We start from the raw sequence: 20653 nt of genomic DNA on the forward strand, positions 1-20653 counted from the left end.
TTATTACTTTGTGGGTGGAGAACTCATTTCCACGTTTATTAATGGTCACTGACTGGTGAATCCGTATGTCACCTATCTAGACTATTTTAGCCAGCCCACTGCCTATTCCTGACGCAGTCTCTGGTTTTTAATTATTTTCACTTTATTCATCATTTTGATATGGGCAGAACAAATCCACCCTCCCCCGACTATTGTTTTTCAAAACTGTTTTGACTATTCTGGCACAATCTTTTAGAATCAAATTTAAATACAGTTCCTTTTTGGATTTGGAGTAGAATTATACTGAGTCCAGAGATGATCTGGGCGGCGGTGGGAGGGAGGGGGGACACAGTATCTTTACAACAATAAGTCTTCTCAACCAGGGACATGGAATTTTTCCGCATTTAAGCAGATCTTCTTTTCTGTCATTTGGCGAGTTCCACAGCTTTCTTCCGGCGGGTCTCGCACACTGACTGCAAGGTGGGCCGCGTTCATGAGTGCACTACGATTTAGGGAACGGTCTGCCAACGAGGGAACCACTCCCGCAGAAAGTACAACAGAAAGAGCATGTAACACGGTGGCGAGAAGTGGGGGCCGTGGGCAGGACATGGGGTGCAAAGCTTGGTTCGGCTACAATGGAGTGGAGCGCCTTTGGCAAACTGCGCAACTGTCCAAACTCTCATTTTTGCTCATCTGTAAAATGGGAGAGAGCTGAGTGGTCCAGGATGGCAGCCGCTACCTTCACGGGACTAGTCACATTTAAATTACTTAAAATTAGACACAATTAACAATTCAGTTCTTCAGTGGCACTAGCCACATCTCAGATGTTCCATAGCCCCAGGTGGTTGAATGGCTACTGGACAGGACAGTGCAGCTGTAGAACATTCCCTCCTTGTGGAAGTCCTATTGGATGGTGCTATTTTGGGGAACGGAATGATACAAAGCACGCAAAAGGCTTAACATACGTTCTGGTAAGCATCAACCATTCATTAATGTTAGCCAAGCTTATTAAGAGCAATGAAACCAATTTTTTTAAAGATTTATTATTTAGGGGTGCCTGTGTAGCTCAGTTGGCTAAGTAACTGCCTTCAGCTCAGGTCATGATCCTGGGGTCCTGGGACAGAGCCTCGTGTTGGGCTCCCTGCTCAGTGGAGAGCCTGCTCCTCCCTCTCCCTCCACCCCCACCCACCTCCTGCTCTCTCTCAAATAAATAAATAAATAAAAATCTTCTTTAAAAAAGATTTATTTATTTGAGAGAGAGAGAGAGAGGGAGAGAGAGACCGTGAATGGGGGAGGCAAAGAGAATCTCAAGCAAACTCCCCACTGAGTGCGGAGCCTGACACAGGACTCGATCCCAGGACCTTGAGATCATGACCTGAGCCAAAATCAAGAGTCTGACGCTCAACCAACCGAGCCACCCGGGTGCCCCAAACCCATATTCTTAGGGAACTAGTTACCAGTAACCAGGAACCAGGAACCAGTAACACAGCACTTGGCTGACCCTAATAGCAGAGGCAAATAAGTGCTCTGCTCTCGAGAACGACCATTCTGCTCATTGGTTCGCTCATGGGGATTCCAAAACCTACTCTTTGAACACCTTTTCACGGCAGCTTGATAAAGATTTGCCATGATCTGGGGCAGCCTGGGGGGCTCAGTCATTAAGCGTCTGCCTTTGGCTCAGGGTACGATCCCGGGATCCTGGGATCGAGCCCCGAGTCAGGCTCCCTGCTCAGCGGGAAGCCTGCTTCTCCCTCTCCCACTTCCCTTGCTTGTGTTCCCTCTCTCGCTGTGTCTCTCTGTCAAATAAATAAGTAAAACCTTAAAAAAAAAAGATTTTGCCATGATCTCAGGGGAGAAGGTGTTCTTGATCAGTGCTGCAGCCCGGCTCGGTTCCTGAGAGGAGGAGGAAGGAGAAAGGGAAGGTCTATGAACCCATGACGAAGAACTTCAGGAGCTGTGTTGACGACTCAAGCTCAGACTTGGGGAGCTGGGTCAGCAGAACACGACATAAAGGGGAACAGCGACGAATTCTCCCTTCACCGCGGAGAGGCCATGGCTAGGAGCCCCTCGCCACGCCCTTAAGAGCGGCAGGCTTGGACAGAACTGGGGAGCGGGAAGGAAGCAAACATCCCATCAACAAGGGCTCTGGGGCAACAGAATGCAGGGAATGAGGATAACGAACGTTTAGGTCGGCCTGAAGCAGTTTCCAGCCTGTCTCCCCAAGGACTCCTCATCGCACGCGACACTTGCTGCTGGAGCTGACGCCAGGGAGGGTGAGCGCCTTCTTTTATCAAGTGCTTATTATAGACGCCGGGAAGTGCAGAGTGGGCAAGAGACCTGGGGTCAGACAACCTGGACTGGGCGCGGGCTCTGCTATTCACTCACCGCGTGACGCTGGGCAAGTGCTTTCACCTCCCTAAACCCAGTGTCTGCCTCTGTGAAATGGGCTTAGCAATGGTATCCTCCCTATACAGGCTGCTGTAAGGGTCAGATGATATTCACACTGTTTTTATCCCGTGATGATGACACACTTTACCAACACTGTGCAATCACCACAGCAATCGCATAAAGTAGGTCACAGAGCTAGTAAGTGGCAGAGCCAGACTCCCTCCATCCAGGTCTTTCCATCCGGGCTCAAGATCCCTGAATGAATAATGTGTATAAAATGTCACGCTCTAGGGGCGCCTGGGTGGCTCAGTGGGTTAGGCCGCTGCCTTCGGCTCAGGTCATGATCTCAGGGTCCTGGGATCAAGTCCCGCGTCGGGCTCTCTGCTCGGCGGGGAGTCTGCTTCCCTCTCTCTCTCTCTCTCTGCCTGCCTCTCTGTCTACTTGTGATCTCTCTCTGTTAAATAAATAAATAAAAAAATCTTAAAAAAAAAAAAAAGTCACGCTCTGATCTACTGTGCTGCAGGGGAACCCCAGAAAGAGCAGTGCGGTCTCTTTTCTTCAAGCCACAGAACTAAGCTTTTTCACCAGGGGTGGAAATGAGCTCAGCGTCTTCTGCAGGAGCTCTTCTTCTTGGAAGAAAGGTTGCCTCGGACTCTCGCCATGCTTTTGCTCCACACTGGCATCTTCCCAGCGGTGAGGAAGCGTGCTGTCTGGCTAACTCAAGCCACAGTTGCTCCAGGAAGCGATCTTTCCCACTTCTGGGAAGAAATGCATCCTGTTCATGAGATTCCCAAGTAGTTCTGAGTATTTCCTTTCTGTCTACGTAGATTTGGGAGAAAGGTGGAAAATGTCCGAGCAGGGGCCACCAAACTATGGCCAGTGGGTCTGCCTCCTATTTTTATAAATAAAGTTTTATTGGAACACAGCCATATCATGTATTTCTGTATGATCTACAGCTGCCTTTTTTTTTTTCCCCCTAAGTAATCTCTACACCCAACCAAGGGCTTGAACTCATGTCCTCGAGAGATCAAGAGTCACGTGCTCTTCCAACTGAGCAGCTTGGCACGCAGAGCAGCTTTTGTGCTACGCTGGTAGCAATGAGTAGATGCCAGAGACACTGTGTGGCCCAAGGAACCTAAAATGTTATCTGGCCATTTACAAAAGAAGTTTGCTGACCTTTAGATCTAGAACCTTGAGAAGAGGTGGCAAGGCGTGCACACCTGTGACGGGCTGGGCTGAGAGGTGTCTCTTGCCCAAAGCAGTTCAGCAGTGACCAGAGGGAAGGTCCAAGCCTTGAAGATCCATGTATTTCAACAATTATCTCCTGTGAACCTACTATGTGTATATCAGATAATCATCTTACACAAAAGTCCTTGCCCTTGTAAAACTTACATTCTGGTGGCAGATGGAGATAACTCTGTGCATATACATAACATCATGTTTAGGAGTAAAAATGTTATAAAAAAAGGAAAATGAAAAAAAATTTTTTAAAGGAAAATGCAGGGTCTAGGGACTCTGTTATAAATATGGGATCTGAGAAGATCTCACTGAGGAAATGACTAGGGGAGGAGTTATTCTTGTGAGAGGGGCAGTAGGTGCAAAGGTCCTGAGGCAGGGGCAACAGTAAGGAGACAGGTGTGACTGAAACTCAGGACGTGATAATGTGAGTGGTTTAAGATGAGGTCAGAGGGCAGCCAAGGGCCACATCGGGTCATACGGGCCATAATAAGAACTTCATATTTTATTACCAGTTTGATGGGAAGTTATGGGAGGCTGAAAACAGGGACTTATCATAGTTTAATATATACATTACAAGGCTGCTGTACCCTCCGTGCTGTGTATACACAGACTCCGGGAAGCCATGGGGGCAGGGAGACTGGCTGCAGATGGATAGTGGAGGCTTGGAGCTGGCTGTAGTGGCAGAAGTGGGAAAGGGTGAGGTTTAAGATCTCATGTGAAGGTGATGCCCCAGGGATTTATTTATGGATTAGATGTGAGGTATGAGAGCAAGGAAGGTGCCAGGACGATTCTAAGGTTTTCGGTCTGAGCAACTGCATGGGGGTGCCATTTCCAGGTCAGGGGGAATTCTGCTCTGGACATAGTAAGTTCAAAACACGGCTCAGATGTCTAAGTGGAGATGTCAAGCAGATGGCTGCGTAAATGGGTCTGGAGCTCAGGGAGAGGTATTTAAAGCCGTGGAATCGGATGAGTTACCCCAGGAGTGCGGGAAGCACGGCTCCTGAGTACCGAGCCAGGGCACGCCAATGTGAGACCGGGGGTCCTCACCCAGTCTGCAAAATAGAACCACTTGGAAACAGGAGGAAAATAATCATGCCCAGGCACCTTCCCAGATCAATTAAAGCAGAAACTTTGGAAGTGGAGCCCAGGGACCAGCATTTTTTAACGCTCTCCAGGTAATGCCAATGTCCAGCCTGGCCTGAGGATCACTGCTTTAGACTGGGAAGGTACAGCCAAGAGGCGGGTAGAAAATCTGGACTGTGTGCGCTCTAGAAGCCAAGTGAAGAAAGCTTCCCAAGGGAGGGAATGGTCTTTTTTTTTTTTTTTAAAGACTTTTGTTTTTTAAAAAATTCTTAAGTAATCTCCACACCCACCATGGGGCTTGAACTCACAACCCTGAGATCAAGAGTCCCATGCTCCTTCAACTGATCCAGACAGATGCCCCAGGAATGATCCCTTCATCGGGGTCATAGTCCCATGAAAAGGGAGGTGCTGGGAACCCCGAGCAATGTGAATGGGGCACCTGGGTGGCTCAGTAGGTTGAGCGTCTGACTCTTGGTTTTGCCTAGGGTCATGATCTGAGGGTGGTAACACTGAGTCCCACGCTCAGGGCAGACTCTGCTCGGGGTCCTTTCCCCCTCCCTCTCCATCCCCCTCTGCTCCTTCCATTGCTTGCATGTGCATGCTCTCTAAAATAAATAAATTTTTAAAAATTTTAAGGTATGATAGTGGTATTAGGTTATGTGAGAAAAGAATCTTCACCTTTGAGCAATGTTTACAGAAAAATTTATGGATGTGTGGGATCTGCTTCAAAAATAACAGAGGGGGGCGCCTGGGTGGCTCAGTGGGTTAAAGCCTCTGCCTTCGGCTCAGGTCATGATTCCAGGGTTCTGGGATCGAACCCCATATCGAGCTCTCTGCTCGGCAGGGAGCCTGCTTCCCTCCTCTCTCTCTCTGCCTGCCTCTCTGCCTACTTGTGATATCTGTCTGTCAAATAAATAAATAAAATCTTTAAAAAAAAAGTAACATAGGGGTACAGTTGAGCTGTGGAGAGACTTCAGCTCACCTTACTGCCTACTATTAGTTGGAGGAAAGAAAGAGGGGAGGACGAGAAAGGATGGAAGGAGGGAGGGGAGGAGACGTTAATACAGAAAACTCCTTTGACCAGTCTTGTCAAGAGCGGCAAGAAAATGGGAGTGGAGTGCAGGAGAGGCGTCCTCCAACAGGAAAGACAGGATAGCAGCCACTGCCCCAGGGGAGGGTGGCAGGGATGGGAACCCAGATGCAGGTGGGCTGGTGTGCTCGAAGGTGGCAGGATGAACTGTTCCCATAAGAAGGAAATTTTAAAATAAGCAAGGTCCTTAACGATAGAGAACAAACTTAGGGTTGCTGGAGGGAGGCGGGTGGGGGAGGAGCTAGACGGCTGAAGGGGGTTGTGATGACCACTGTGTGTTGTACGTAAGTGATGAATCACTGAATTCTACTCCTGAAACCAATATTGCCCTGTTATGTTAACTAAAATTTAAATTAAAAAAATAAAAAATAATAAAAATAAGCAAGGTCAGCTGAGAATGAAGAGAGGGATTAAGATTTAGAGTAATTTTTTTAAAGCCACAGTCTCCCTAAAGTCCTCTAAGTCAGGCATGTTGCCAGACCACACCCCAGATCGGCTAAGCTGCTTGCCTTTCCCCACTCCTGATGCTTGGGGTGCACCCAGGCACCAGCACAGGGGAGTGCTGGGCTCAGCCCACCCACTCTCTCAAAGCTGGGGGACGGCGGGCAGGCTGAGCACCCTGGGAAGACCGGCCATCACGAGGCCGTGCCAGCCCCCGTGACTGCTGGGAAATGTGGGTGGCACACTCCAGCAAGCCAAGAAATGCCTGACTCAGGACATTTTAATTAGGGTTAGTCCCATGCTCTGCTCTGAGCTGCAGACAGCCTTCTGCATCTTCTCTCTCTCTTACGCACCCATAACCGAGAGACGTTTTCTATTTCTGCGGCTGGTCCTGAGAGAGCCTTCCAGAACTGGTCCCTGATAGGTTAACTCAAAGATGGCTATGAAACATTATATAAATGGCCCGAGGAAAATAAAGACGGTCACAGGGGTCCTTCCTTCTCTCTCCCTGGTCAGTCAACCCCAAGGGCGCCGTGATGCCGCCCAGCAGAGAGACGGGAGGTCCAGACTCTAGCAGCTACCTGCTCACAGGCTGCACTGGGCGGGGCAGGGGGAGGACTGCAGGAGGGTCCCCACCCCTGTATTTACAAAGCAGGATAAACATGCCTGCCCCGACAATGGTAAGGGGGTCCACAGGGTAGGACAGACACAGTGAACTGCCCGACCGCTGCGGGCTCCTTCCCGGCTTAGCACAGAGCGTGCACACGGCTCAGGCGGGAGAGACCGGCCCCTCCTACCCCGGCCGGCCGCCCTGCTCCCGGGGCGACAGCAGCAGCCCTGGGGGCTCCTTGGAGACCAGGTATATTTAGACCAGGATGTTTAGAACAGCCTCGCACTCCATGTCCGGGAGGGGGAAATCCAAAGGCAGGGAAACCCCACGGAACGAAGAGGGGGACTGCCACCTGTCCTCAAATCACCTATTTTAGAAATGAAATCCACAATGGCCTTGGATTCGATTCCACAATGGAACTCGCACTCAGAGCCACCCTGAGCTGCAAGACCCCGCAGGGCCCCGGAATCCTCCGGCTGCCTCTCTCTCCCCAGCTGCTGCCGCTGCCGGTGCACTCTCTGGGAGGGAAGAGCCTTACAGAAAACAAGGGGACCCTGCCTGCCTGGCCTTTGGAATTCTAGTCACAGTGAGTCCTGTAGGATCAGACTGGCCCTGGGGGCCTCACGGACATTCACTCTTCGTTCCAAAGCGGAAACTCGGAGCAGAGGCAGAGGTCAAGCCATGTGCAACCATTTATCGCCTTAGCTTTGGGGTTGGGATGGCCCTAAATCCTGATTCCTGAACTCCCCTGGGAGGGGACCCCACCACGGCTCATCCATAGCACAGACCGCTGGAAAGGCGTCGGTGTGGTCAGAACTACCCAGATCCCCCCAGGGAGCCCAGCATCACCGGTCCCCACCGGGACCCTGCGCTAGCAATCTGCACTGGCTTCTGGCACAGACTTGTGGATTTGAGAAGGCCCGTGCTCACCGTCCATAGCCCCCAAAATAAACAAGTAAACAAACAAACCTAAGTCTTAGGTCTTAGCAAAACTTCTTAAAAATAATAATGTCTGATCCAAGGACTAGAAGGCCTGGGCCAAGAGCATGTCTGCAGAGAGGCTCCGCTGGAATCAAGACAGGGCTGGGACTGGCCAGGTGGAAGGATTCCAGAATCTAGGAGCAGAAAAACCCCTAGAAATCACCTGGGTATAAGCGGAGTTTCCTGGGGGTGCCCCCCATTGTTGGGGGGAGTCAGAGTGAGGCTAACAGTGAATGCAAGTTTGACTAAAAAAGCAAAAAGAAAGGGGGAACCTGGGGGGCTCAGTCAGTTAAGTATCTGCCTTTGGGTCAGGTCATGATCCCAGGGTCCTGGGATCGAGTCCTGTGCCGAGCTCCTTGCTCAAAGGGGAGCCCGCTTCTGCCTCTGCCTGCCACTACCTGCTGCTTATGCTTGCTCGCTCTCTGTGTCGAATACATAAATCAATAAATTTTTTTAAAAATTAAAATTAAAAAAAAGAAAAAAAGAAAGTAAGTCGGGCTACTGAATGCGCTGAAGATCAGAAACATGATCTGAGCCTTTCTTTGCCGGCGGGAGAACAGGGCCCAGGGAGGTAAAGGTGCTTCCTGCCTCTCCTGGCTCCGTGTGGTGGTCCTTGTGCCTTCTAAGCATCATCTTGGCCCGGAAGGAGCCGTTCTTGGAGCTCCTTCTGCTTCCGTCCCCGCCGAGGGTCAGGTAATCGTCAGGGGTGCCTGCTGTAACCGTCTGGGAAGTGCTCATCCCCACGTCTTACTGACAAGGGCCTTGGGCCATTTCCAGGGCACTGCAGAAGGAGAGCTGGGGTTTGGGGACAAGAGCAAGAACACCCTCGTTGCCTCCTTCCTACACAACATGAGCGTGTCGACAGAGGTTTTGGCCCACTGGGTGTCCGCTGCTCCAGCAACCCGGGGCACCTGCAATGTCTCTGACTCTCTCCTAACTTTATTTTATTTTATTTCATTATTTCTTAAAGCAGGCTCCACACCCAGTGTGGAGCCCAACATGGGGGTTGAAATTATGATCCTGAGATCAAGACCCAAGCTGAGATCGAGAAGCTCAACCAACGGAGTCCCTCAGGCGCCCCATGACTTAACTGTCCTTATTTTATTTTATTTATTTTTTAAGATTTTTTATTTATTTATTTGATGGAGATCACAAGTAGGCAGAGAGGCAGGCAGAGAGAGAGAGGAGGAAGCAGGCTCCCTAGTGAGCAGAGAGCCCGATGTGGGGCTCGATCCCAGGACCCTGGGATCATGACCTGAGCCGAAGGCAGAGGCTTTAACCCACTGAGCCACCCAGGCGCCCCTTAACTGTCCTAATTTTAAAATCCCTAAGCTGAGATCCCACCCCACCTTAGCCTGAAGAGCACTGCATTCCCAATTACAATTACGGTACCCTATGGAACCAGAAATCACTGCTACGTAAGAACCAGAGACACTGCAGCTCAGAAATGCTCGGCCTGGTTTCTTGGGAGGCATGAAAAACCCTGTCCATCTGTCAGCTCCTCTGCCCCGGAGACGCTCGTGCCCAGGCTGGGTGGCATCCTGGGGCTGACTGGCCCCATCTGAGTCACCATGCGGGGTGTGCTGTTTGTTTACCGCGAGCCTGCACGGCTTTGTAAGCAAAAGGAGTGAAATCAATGCTTCTTAACCATTTATTTGCAACTAAATACACCCAATTAGAAGGGTTTTCTAACTCAGGGGCCCCTTTGCCAGAGAGTCGGTGAGTCGGCAAGCTCTCTGCTTTTTTGGCAGCTCTGCAGAAAGATATGGGCAGGAAAGGGGTGCGGGGAGAAAAGGCTAAAAAAAGCAGGTACTTGAATTATCCACGGATTTCATCTTTTGTGCGTGTGCTTTCTTTGGGGTGTTGGAACAGTGAGAGCAGAAGGGGACAGGCCTAGCTGGGCACGGATCGTGGGGGTAATTTGATGGACTATGGTTTCCAGGAGTAGTAAAGTGCCTCCCCTTCCTGGAGAAGGAGTGTCCCAGCCACAAGGTACTGCAACTGTCCTGCTTCCGAACGCAGTAGGGGGCTCACCCTCTCATGGCGGGACTGAGAGTGGGGACCCTTTCAAAGTGGGGACGAGAGTGGCAGGCGTCTCTGCTGAGAGGTGGCTGGGCAAACACCACAGCCCTAGAAGCCAGCCGATGGCCCGGGAGGACATGGCCCACACTCTATGCCACACTTTGGCCCCTGGGACAGAGGCAGGCCCTGTTGTGTCAGGGGCCGTGTTCCGTGGCATGTGTGGCCCTGACAGGAAGAGGAAGGGAGTTTTTCGAAGACTGTTTCTCAGTCTTTTAAAGCCCGGGAGCCTCACTGGTTTTGCCTTCAGCTTTCACTTCCCCTCTCCTCAGCTGTACCTGCAACATGACCTCTCCAACGCACCCCTCACCCGACGGCCATTTTGTTGCCCCAGAAAATGTCATCAGGTCACAGTCTAAATCAAAATATTGGGTTTTGAGGACACTGGGGGGACCCCTGCTTCCACCCCATGGTCTGTGCGACACAGTCAGAGGTTAACAATGTAAATACGGGGTCAGGAAGCATGACAACAACTCCATGGGTTACACACTCATACTGGCCATTAACGGACATGGGGGACAGCTGCGTAGACACCTAACCCACTGTGGGTCGCTGACTGTCTTCTATTCTCAAGTGCCAGCCCCAGGGGGTGGGGGCTCGGTGGGTCCTGTTCACTGCTGGTTCCCAGTGACTGGAGGAGTGTCACTCAGCCAACAGCTGTTCAATGAACACACGGTTTTAAGGAGGCCTGGCCTACACAACTGACCCGAGAGGATGGATTATCTGTTGTAATTTCAAGACAGACATCATGGGGACGGAAAAGGCCCAGAGTAATGGAAAGAGCAACAGCTAGAAATGTGGGGCAAATCCAGCTCTGCCCCTTACGGGCATCAGAATCTGGGGCAAGTTCCCTCTCTAAACCTCATTCCACGCCGGTATTAGATTGGGCTCATGGCCTAGCCTGAGTGTGCTGCAAGCCGGGCTCAGGAAATGTGTGTAACCAGCAGGGACTGAAGAAACTCAACGCAGGGATTCGTCTGGTGCTACTACCCTGCTGCCTCTCTTGAACTTGGCCATTTCATGTCGCAGTGGTCTGTGACACCCAAAATAAAGAACCTAGGGACAAAGTGTGAACAGAGGTTGACTACATACTAAAATTAACTTTGGAGATTTTTCTGGATTTCAAGGTTACACTAGTCCCTTCCTTGTTCTCAAATATCACCAGGTTTCTTGGAATCTCTTAATCCCAACTCTTAAGTGCAGTTATCCAGGGAGGAGAGCTGATGCTAGAACCCTTCCTTCCTTCTTCCTTCTTGCTTGCTTCCTTCCTTCCTTCCCTTCCTCCCTCCCTCCCCCCATCCCTTATTTCGGTGATCTCTACACCCAGTGTGGGGATCGAGCTCATCACCCTAAGGTCAAGAGCTGCATCTCCTGTGACTGAGCCACCCAGGTGCCCCTAATACTTCCTGATGTTTTTTGGGGTTGTTTTTTGAGAGAAAGCATGCATGTGTGCACACACGCACAAGCACTGAGGAGGGGCGGAGGGAGGGAGAGAATCTCAAGCAGACTCCTCACCTAGTGCAGAGCCTGATGCAGGGCTCAATCTCACAACCCTGAAATCATGCCCTGAGCCGAAATCGAGAGTCAGACACTTAATCGACTGAGCCAGCCAGGTGTCCCCTTCCTTATGTATTTCTATAATGCTTGTGAAGCATTCAAGAAAAGGGGGAAACAATGGGCTGCCAATACATAAAACGGGGACCATGGTTGTGTGGCAGGGCCAGCTGCTGTGCGAGTAAGATGGAGGATGTGCTCTCAGGACCCTGGACGTCACGGTGACCAACAGAACAATGACTTGAACTTCCAGCTCCAGCCAAAGGCACTCTCCCCTGTCCTTATTCTCCTGCCTCAAAGGGAAGCTCTAGAATGTTCCCACCTTAAGCAAGCACCCATAAGGACAGAGCTGGAAAGGAAAGTTCACCCAAACCAACTGGCCCTGCTGCCTCGTGTGGTCGCTCCCCCCGAACTGCAGGTCCCAAGCTCAGACACCTGCTGCTTGGTTTCTCAGCCAGGCCACCTGGGAGCAGAAACCCACTGCGTTCCTCGGACCAAAGGGCCCCTCCGGCTTCAGTAAAGAGAGGGCCCAGGGTGTTGTGCGATGGGATGGACGGACCCACAGTGTCACAAGGCTTCAAACAGAAACCTAATGTTAGAGAAGCATTTTGTAAAAGGAAAACCATGTCCTCAAACTGAATGGGCAGGCCTTGGAAAAGACACTGGGCCTGGGCGGGATCACTCATGGGGTCGGGCTCACGTTCCCGTGCTTCCCCGCAGGGAGCCTTCGGGTCCCTCACTGGAAAGGTTCTATTCTGTGAGAGAGGAAAGGAGCACAGAACAGTGAACAGTTAGTGCCAACATTAGGACACAGGCAGGGGGAGAGGGAGCGAGGAGAAGCAATCCTGACCCTTACTACTGCGTGTGCAGGTGTTTTCTCTAGAGCTCTGCCCCAGTGACTCAGATCACTGGGGATTTTCAGAGCTCTTCAGATTTTTAAACTCTTAAGAGTTTTTCTATGAAGCCAGAGAGCACAAAACTATTGATTGAAACCCAATGGTCAATATATTTCCCACATATACAGAAACACAAGGACCTCGTTAATTTGCAACGAGCTCTCCAACCTAAGCTATCTGAGGGATGGGAAAATGGTGGGGGGAGCCCACCACCCCTGCCAGCCTCTTCGGCCGCACTCATAGGCCCAGTGGAATAACACAGCTGCGGCTTCTTCTCCAGCGTGAGCAGAGCCCGACCAGGAGACCCAGCTCAGGGGGCCCGGCTGGAAACAGAACTTCACTCGGGGCCTGAGCTGGTGGGGCAGCACGTGTGTGCCGGGCAGGAGACCCGGGTGAGGGGAAGGTCTCCTGACCTACGAACATTCGTTCCCTGGATGGCTACTTTACTAATACCCAGGGGCGCCTGGAAGGCTCAGTCTACAAAGCGTCTGCCTTCAGCTCAGGTCATGATCTCAGGGTCCTGGATGGAGCCCTGCTGTCAGGCTCCCCACTCGGTGGGGGTCCTCTGTCCCTCCCCCACTCACGAGCTCTCCCTTTCTCAAAAAAATAAAACCTTAAAAAAAAATCCACATATTTGTCTTATTTAGGGAGAGCCAAACCGGAGCTGAGGAGATAGAAAGCAGAAGTTGCTTACTTTTTATTTTACACATTTCTGAGCTCTTTGTGTGCTTTTGTTTATTTATTTTATTTATTAAAAGATTTTATTTATGGGCGCCTGGGTGGCTCAGTGGGTTGGGCCGCTGCCTTCGGCTCAGGTCATGATCCCAGGTCCTGGGTTCGAGCCCCGCATCGGGCTTTCTGCTCAGCAGGGAGCCTGCTTCCTCCTCTCTCTCTGCCTGCCTCTCTGCCTACTTGTGATTTCTCTCTGTCAAATAAATAAATAAAATCTTTAAAAAAAAAAAAAGATTTTATTTATTTGACAGAGAGAGACACAGCGAGAGAAGGAACACAAGCAGGGGGAGTGGGAGAGGGAGAAGCAGGCCTCCCGACGAGCAAGGGGGACCGATGCGGGGCTCGATCCCAGCACCCTGGGATCATGACCCAAGCTGAAGGTAGATGCCTAACTAACTGAGCCACCCAGGTACCCTTCTTTGTGTGCTTTTAAAAACAACTACTCGTTTAAAAAAAAAAAATTTATCTGACACAGAGAGAGCATGAGCACGAGAAGGGGGAGCAGCAGGCAGAGGGAGAGGGAGAAGCAGACTCCCTGCTGAGCGGGGAGCCTGATGCGGGGCTTGATCCCAGGACCCTGAGATTAGGACCCAACCCAAAGGCAGATGCTTAATGACAGAGCCCCCCAGGCTCCTCACAAGTACTCATTTTCTTAGAACACCGCCTCATTCTCTTACCCTAGTCAGTGTCCTTTATTGGATGCCACATCACCTCCTTAGATTGGTCACCTCTGGTCACCTCCTCCATACAGCAGACTCCCCTGCCAATTCTCTACCCCAGGAGCTGCCATTTTAGTGCCTTCATACCACCAACCAGGATCTGAAATCATCTTTGTATGGTGTGTCTACGAACTCATCACTGCGTCTCTCCCTGAGATATCCGCTGCTCGAGGGCAGGGATCTGATCGGCCTTGCTCACCGCTACCCCCCGCTCTTCTAGGGCCTAGGACCCTGGGAACAGATGGGGAGGGGGCGGCCCTCAGTAAATACTTTTGAAAAACAAAACACAGGGACTTGTGATGGGATTTACCAATGTCCATATTCATTCCACAAGCCTGACAGGATCACAAACACAGCTGCCACAGAGATTTGATTACCTACAGGCCCGTCCCACTGCTTGGAAGGTGACCCGTAGCCTATGCTCATGAGGATTTTTCTGCTTTTTTTGTGTGTGTGTTTTTGGTTTTTGTTTTTTTTTTTAAGATTTTATTTATTTATTTGACAGAGAGAAAGAGCACAAGCAGGGGGAGCAGCAGGCAGAGGCAGAGGCAGGCTCCCCATGAAGCAGGGAGCCTGAGGCGGAGCTTGAACCCAGGATCCTGGGATCATGACCTGAGCCGAAGGGGGTTGGTTAACCAACTGGGCCGCCCCCGCGCCCCAATGAGGACTTTTTACGCACGCTCTCGGGCACATATCCACAGCACAGCCTGCGGAACGCAGCCCGCTCTTGTCCATAAGGGCTTAGGGGAGCGTAGCCGCTCTCCTGTGTGGGTGAACGGTCTGTGGCTGCGTTTGAACTACAAGAGCAGCACCGAGAAGCTGCAACAGAGACCAGGTGGGCTGAAAACCACCAGGCAAAGCCTGAGCCTGAAGACACCGAGAAGAGTCGTCTGAGGTTTTGACGGCAGGGCCCACACAGGCGCCGGCCTGGCGGTAGCTGGTGTCTCAGTCAGGCCCGGCCATGAGCTCCGCACTGTGCGAAGTGCTCTGAGTGTGTTATGTCCTGAGATTCCGTTCTCATGACAACACTACCAGTAAGTTCTGTCGGCGGAGGCTGATGGAGGCGCAGCCATTTGCCAGGGTCAGAAAGGCCAGTGACACAGCCAGAATTCAAGGCCAGACTCAGGTCTGTTCCCCTGGGGAACCTGCACGTGCGTCCATTACGCTCTACAGCCTCCACGCAATGCGCTGTCCAGCTACGTCCAGCAGAGCCCGGGGCTCGCTTAAGACTGGTCTGTCTCCTCAGAAGACCACCCGATGTCCCCACGTCCTCGGGGATGTTTCCGCCAGTCCTTCTATCCTCAAAGGCTGCTTCTGCTCTTTCTCGGTAGAAACCAATCTGTCAAGACTCAGATAAGCCCTCCTTCTCTGGGGGTTTCTCCTTGCTCTAGTGATTTTTTTTTTTTTTTTTTTAGATTTTATTTATTTATTTGACAGAGAAAGAGAGACACAGAGAGAGGGAACAGAAGTAGAGGGAGAAGCAGAGGGAGAAGCAGGCTTCCCACTGAGCTGGGAGCCCAATATGTGCTTGATCCCAAGACCCTGGGATCATGACCTGAGCTGAAGGCAGACGCTTAATGACTGAGCCACCCAGGCGCCCCACTCTAGCAATTAAAAAATATATATGTATATATATATATTTTTTTTTTTTAAAGATTTTATTTATTTATTTGACAGACAGAGATCACAAGTAGGCAGAGAGGCAGGCAGAAAGAGAGGAAGGGAAGCAGACTCCCTGCTGAGCAGAGAGCCCGATGCGGGACTCGATCCCAGGACCCCGAGATCATGACCCGAGCCGAAGGCAGCGGCTTAACCCACTGAGCCACCCAGGCGCCCTAAAATATATATATTTTTTATTTATCTATTTGAGAGAGGGAGAGGGAGAGAGAGCGCACTTGCACACAGAAGAGAGGGAGATGGAGAAGCAGACTCCTGGCTGAGCAGGGAGCCCGATGCATGCTGGGCTCGATCCCAGGACCCTGAGATCATGACCTGAGCCAAAGGCAGATGCTTAACCGACTGAGCCACCCAGGCATCCTGCTCTACGGATTTTTAAAATTCTCCCTCCAACCATCACACAAACCGCTGGGGGACAGAGGCTGCTTCTTACTCATACTCCGCGTGTATGCATGCAACACGCTCCTCCAAAACAAAACAGAACTCTCGTAAAAACCACTGCCGTGGGGCGCCTGGGTGGCTCAATTGGTTAAGTGTCTGCCTTCGGCTCAGGTCATGATCCCGGGGTCCCGGGATCGAGCCCCGCCTGGGGATCCCTGCTCAACGGGGAGTCTCCTTCGCCCTCTGCTTCTGGCCCTGCTTGTGCTCACGTGCCCTCTTTCTCCCTTTCTGTCAAATAAATAAATAAAATCTTAAAAAAACCATTGCCTTCCCTCCCCTGGAGAAGACTGTTTAGCAGAACCACATGCCGGTTCAAAATGCCAGCACGGTCTTGGGCTCGGACAGCTCCCTGCACTGTTAACAAGTCAGCAACCGCAGGCTTCGTTATCTGCACCTGGGATGTTTCTGCCTCCTCTCCCTTTCCAGAACCTATGGAACCGGCTTTTCATTCAACTGTACTATTAAACCCTCCAATTCTCTCTAACCCCCTGAACCCTGCCTCCATATCAAAACACAGGTTCCCCTGGGCGCCGGCGGGCTAAGAGCCCTGTCACCTCTCCTGGGTTCGAGCCCCTGCTCCTTATCACAAAACCTGTGAAAATGACTGAACTCAACAAGACTCCTTGGGGAGAGCGGCTACTCCTGAGGGTGTGGTTCCTGGGAGGGGGACGAGGGAGGCTTTTGGATGACGGTGATGTTCTGTTTCTCGATCTGGGTGCTGGACGTGTGCATATGTTCACCTGGTTCTCGAGAACTCATTCAGCTGTACACTTAGTGTAAATACATTCTATTTTCTATAGATATGTTCTTGTTCAATAAAAAGTTCTAAAATACCCTTTGCCTGGGCACCTGGGTGGCTTAGTCGGTTACGTGCCTGACCCTTGGTTTGGGCTCAAGTCATGCTCTCAGAGTCAGGGTCATGGGATCAAGCCCCACATGGGGCTCTGAACTGGGCGTGGGAACTGCTTGAGATTCTCTCTCCTTTCCTGCTGCCCCTCCCCCTGCTCTTTCTCTCTCAAAATAAATACATCTTTAAAATTCCCTTGGCAAATATAGTAATACACAATGGATCTTTTTTTTGCAGAAACATCATCTCATTTTCTGCTCAACCTTCTAAAAGGATGGGCAAGACCACTTTACTAGCAGCAGGGCGAATGAAAGAAAAAAAGACAAAGCACTATCCAGGAGCTAAATAACAAATTTCGGTGAGACTGGTGTTCAAGGACAAATGTGATCCCAAGGCCACCAGCCCTCACCGCCCTTGGCCGAAGACCATCCCATTGGTCTTAGGAACAGACACTCTGGTTCAGAAAACCAAATGCCCTTCATGATGCGAGAATACAAAACAGTTCCCTGAAACACAGCACACAAAGAAAGAGGGTACCAAGTCCAAATGATGTTGTGTAACAGCCCTTAGGTGGTAAGGCACTTAGCCATCTTCAGAACCTTGTAGAAGAAAGGAACTGGCTCTCCCACAAACAGAAAAAGCTAGGGCTTGTGCTGTGGACTGAATGTCTGTGTCCCTCCCCTCCAAATTTGTAGGCGGAAATCCTACCCTAGGGTGATGGTATTAGGAGGTGGGGCCTTTTGGAGGTGCTGAGGTCACGGGGGTGGAGCCCTCATCCTAGGGATTAATGCCCTAATCAAAGACAGCAGGAGAGCGGTCCCCTCTGCTTCCCCCAGGTGAGGTCACAGGGGAAGTAAGCAGTCCGCAGAGGGAAGAGGGCCCTCATCAGAACCCAACCACGCCGGCCCCCTATTTGCAGACTTCCAGAATTCAGACCGGCCAGTGAACACCTGCTGTTTACAAGCCACTCAGTCCTTGGGAGCTCGTTACAGCAGCTGGAACAGACTCAGACAACTTAACTAAGGCTGGGTCAAGTGCCCTGCTCAACATTCTATATACGCTCTCGTTAAATTTGCACAGCCCTGATTTTATCCCTGCTTTTACAGATGAGAAAAATGAGGCATGGAGAGGTTAAGGAACCTACCTACAGTTAAAGGGCTGCTAATTGGCAGGACATGCAGCCACGCTCCAGAATCCATGTTCTTAACTGTGAAGCTAGAGTCATGCCTTTGGCGGTGAGGCACCTGGGGATGGGTTCCAGGTTGCTCCTGTGGCACTTGCGTCTTCAAGCGTGCATCACAGCTCAATAAAACGTGCTTATCTGACGCGCACGATTACAAGAATCTTGACAAGCACTCGCAACTCCTTCCTAAATGGCAGCCTGATCTACAGCGTGAATCTCTGTTTTGAAAAGATTCATGCTTACAAAAATGACAGTGTCCATGTCTACCCCCTATCTACCAGAACTTTCCCCCATTTATTTGTTGGAAATCCAGAGACAAAACACTTGGCGCACCTGAAGCCATTATCAGCCCAGATTAGATTAGAAGTGTCAGCAGTCTCCCTTTCTCTTCCATTATGAAAGATCTATCGCTTTTTTTTTTTTAAGATTTTATTTATTTGGCAGAGATCACAAGTAGGCAGAGAGGCAGGCGGGGGTGGGGGTGGGGCAGAGAGCCCGATGTGGACCCTGAGATCAGGACCTGAGCCGGAGGCAGAGGCTTTAACCCACTGAGCCACCCCGTGCCCCAAGGTCTATGGCTTTCAAACAAAGCATTTGCTTAACCTGAACTCCTTGAGTTAGCAAAAACTCTACCCCAATTGCATCAGCAAAGCTCAGGAAAAGTAAATAAACAAAAACTTTTGTCCCATGTCTGCAGTGTTACTTTTAGTTGTGCTTTTAAGACGAACATTTCAGGAAGCTCATTTTGGATCTTCTTTTCTTTTAAGCCACATCGATCTCAATGAAAGGTAAAACTGCGAGGCTATGTTGCTTTTGAGGAATTTCCGTGTGGGGGGGTGCTATTTAAATATAATAGCTGATTTAATGAATCATCTTCATGTTGGTTTGTTGAATTAAAATTATCTGATGACCCTTTCCTCCCCCTCTAAATCATTCAGTTTCTAAAACTATCAGGTGAGAAGGAACTCAAATTGGGGACAGGGGGAGTGATAAATATTTTCATTCAACCGTCTTCCTCAAATAACTGTCAATTCTGGCTTGGTTTAAGAAAATAGGACCAGGGAGCCCAGGTGGCTCAGTGAGTCAAGCTGCCGCCTTCTGTTTGGGTCCTGATCTCAGGGTCCTGGGATGAGCCTGCTTCCCCGTCTCTCTCTGCCTGCCTCTCTGCCTACTTGTGATCTCTCTGTCAAATAAATAAAATCTTAAAAGAAGAAAAAAGACAATTGGACCTTTTCCAGATAAGCTGACTTCCTCACACATACAGTGACGTGCTGTTAATAAGCAGTGTTTTTTTCTACCTGGAATTGGGGCAATGATGTCTACTGCAGGAAGCCCCAGACAGCAGAGTGTCTGTGTGCCACCAAGTTCCATGGGTCACCACCCAAACTGCAGTCCCCAGGCACTTGGGGTTCTCAGTCAAAACCCTGAAACTGCCATCCTTGAGCAAGACCATGCAGGGAACTTCCCGGGGCCAGAGGCGGCGTCACCTAGAACCCCGAGAAGCGGCGGCTGCTCACGCCCCGCCGCCGCGCCCCGAGGAGCCGGGGCCGCGGTGGGGGGACCGGCGGGTCGCGGCGCCACGGAGTGACGCAGGGCCCCCGCCAGCCCCGGGGGAGCTCCGGGGATGCTGACCTCAACTTTGCTCTTTACAAACAGCTCGGAGGTCGCCGCACTCACGTGAGCCGCCCCGCTTCCCCCGCAGCGGTCCCTGGCCCCCGGGGTCGCGGAGGGGAAGGGCGGTGTCCCCGAGTCCCGGGGGCGGGAAGGACACCCCCCACCCCCGGCCCCGGCGAGAGACCCGCGGCGGGGGAAGGAGGAAGTAGGGGGCGCCGGATGGGCTCGGCAGGGGTGGGGGGGCCTGCCGCGGGGAGCAGGCCACGCTCACCTTCTTCACCGACAGCGAGATGTTCTCCAGGATCCGGTCCTTCACCTCCCGCGGCTCCATGGCGCCGCCGCTGCCGCCGCCGCCGCCGCCCCGCCGCCGCCGCTTCCCGCGCCGGGGGCCCGGGGCCGCCGCCAACCGCTGCCGCCGGCCGTGCGGGGGCTCCGTCGTGCCGGCCGCGGGGCCCGGCGCCCGCCGCCCGGCCCTCGCCTCGCCCGGCCCCTCGCTCCGCCGCGGCCCGGCGGCTCCGGAGCGCGGCCGGCGGGGAGGAGGCCGCGGGCTGTGCGCGGCGGCGGCGGCGGCGGCGGCGGCGGCGGCAGCGGCGGCGGCGGCGGCAGGAACTGATGTCAGGCGGGGCGGCGCCAAGGCCGGCGGTCGGGCTGGGGCGTCCGCGCCCGGAGACCCGCCGGACCTCCGGCTCCGGTTCCCCGGCCCCCCGGCGCCCGTCAGCCCCCAGCCCCTGCGGCCGGGGACCTCGGACTCCCCCACAGAGACGGGGCCGCCGAGCCCCAGCCCTTGTCGGCTCACAGCCCCTCGGGCCGGGGGCCGCGGAGACCCCCGCAGCCCGCCGACCTCAGGGACCCCCAGGTCCCCGCAGACCTTGGGCCCCTTCCCCTGCTCTTGCCAACCTACAGACGCAGGTCTCCCGAGGCTCCTCCGCGACCCCGAGCCCCTCCACCCGCTCGGGCCCGGGACCGCGGAGGCCCCCACAGATCCCAGAGATCTGGAGAAGCCGCCGGCCAGAGACATCCCCTCAGCCCACAGAGTCCACCTGTACCTTCCCTTTCCTTGGCCCAGAGGCCCCTGCCATGCCCGGGATCCTGAGACCCCC

At 52.3% G+C, this 20653-nt stretch overlaps 1 protein-coding gene across 3 annotated transcripts in view; it reads right to left on the bottom strand.

The window, feature by feature from the left end:
* The window catches only part of PLEKHM2 (pleckstrin homology and RUN domain containing M2), a 39209-nt gene extending 18556 nt beyond the window's left edge, over positions 1 to 20653 (bottom strand). Inside the window, exon 1 of one of the 3 annotated variants that reach the window (XR_007126575.1) lies at positions 19825 to 20653. Coding sequence is in view for 2 of the 3 variants with exons in the window: in XM_047725496.1 (XP_047581452.1) it covers positions 19825 to 20571 (747 nt within the window). In the remaining variant the exon portion in view is untranslated. The remainder of the gene's footprint in view (positions 1 to 19824) is intronic. The other 2 variants (XM_047725496.1, XM_047725495.1) reach the window with 2 other exon arrangements.

This window comes from Lutra lutra, chromosome 4 (genome assembly GCF_902655055.1).
Source record: "Lutra lutra chromosome 4, mLutLut1.2, whole genome shotgun sequence".
Classification (NCBI taxonomy): Eukaryota; Metazoa; Chordata; class Mammalia; order Carnivora; family Mustelidae; genus Lutra; species Lutra lutra.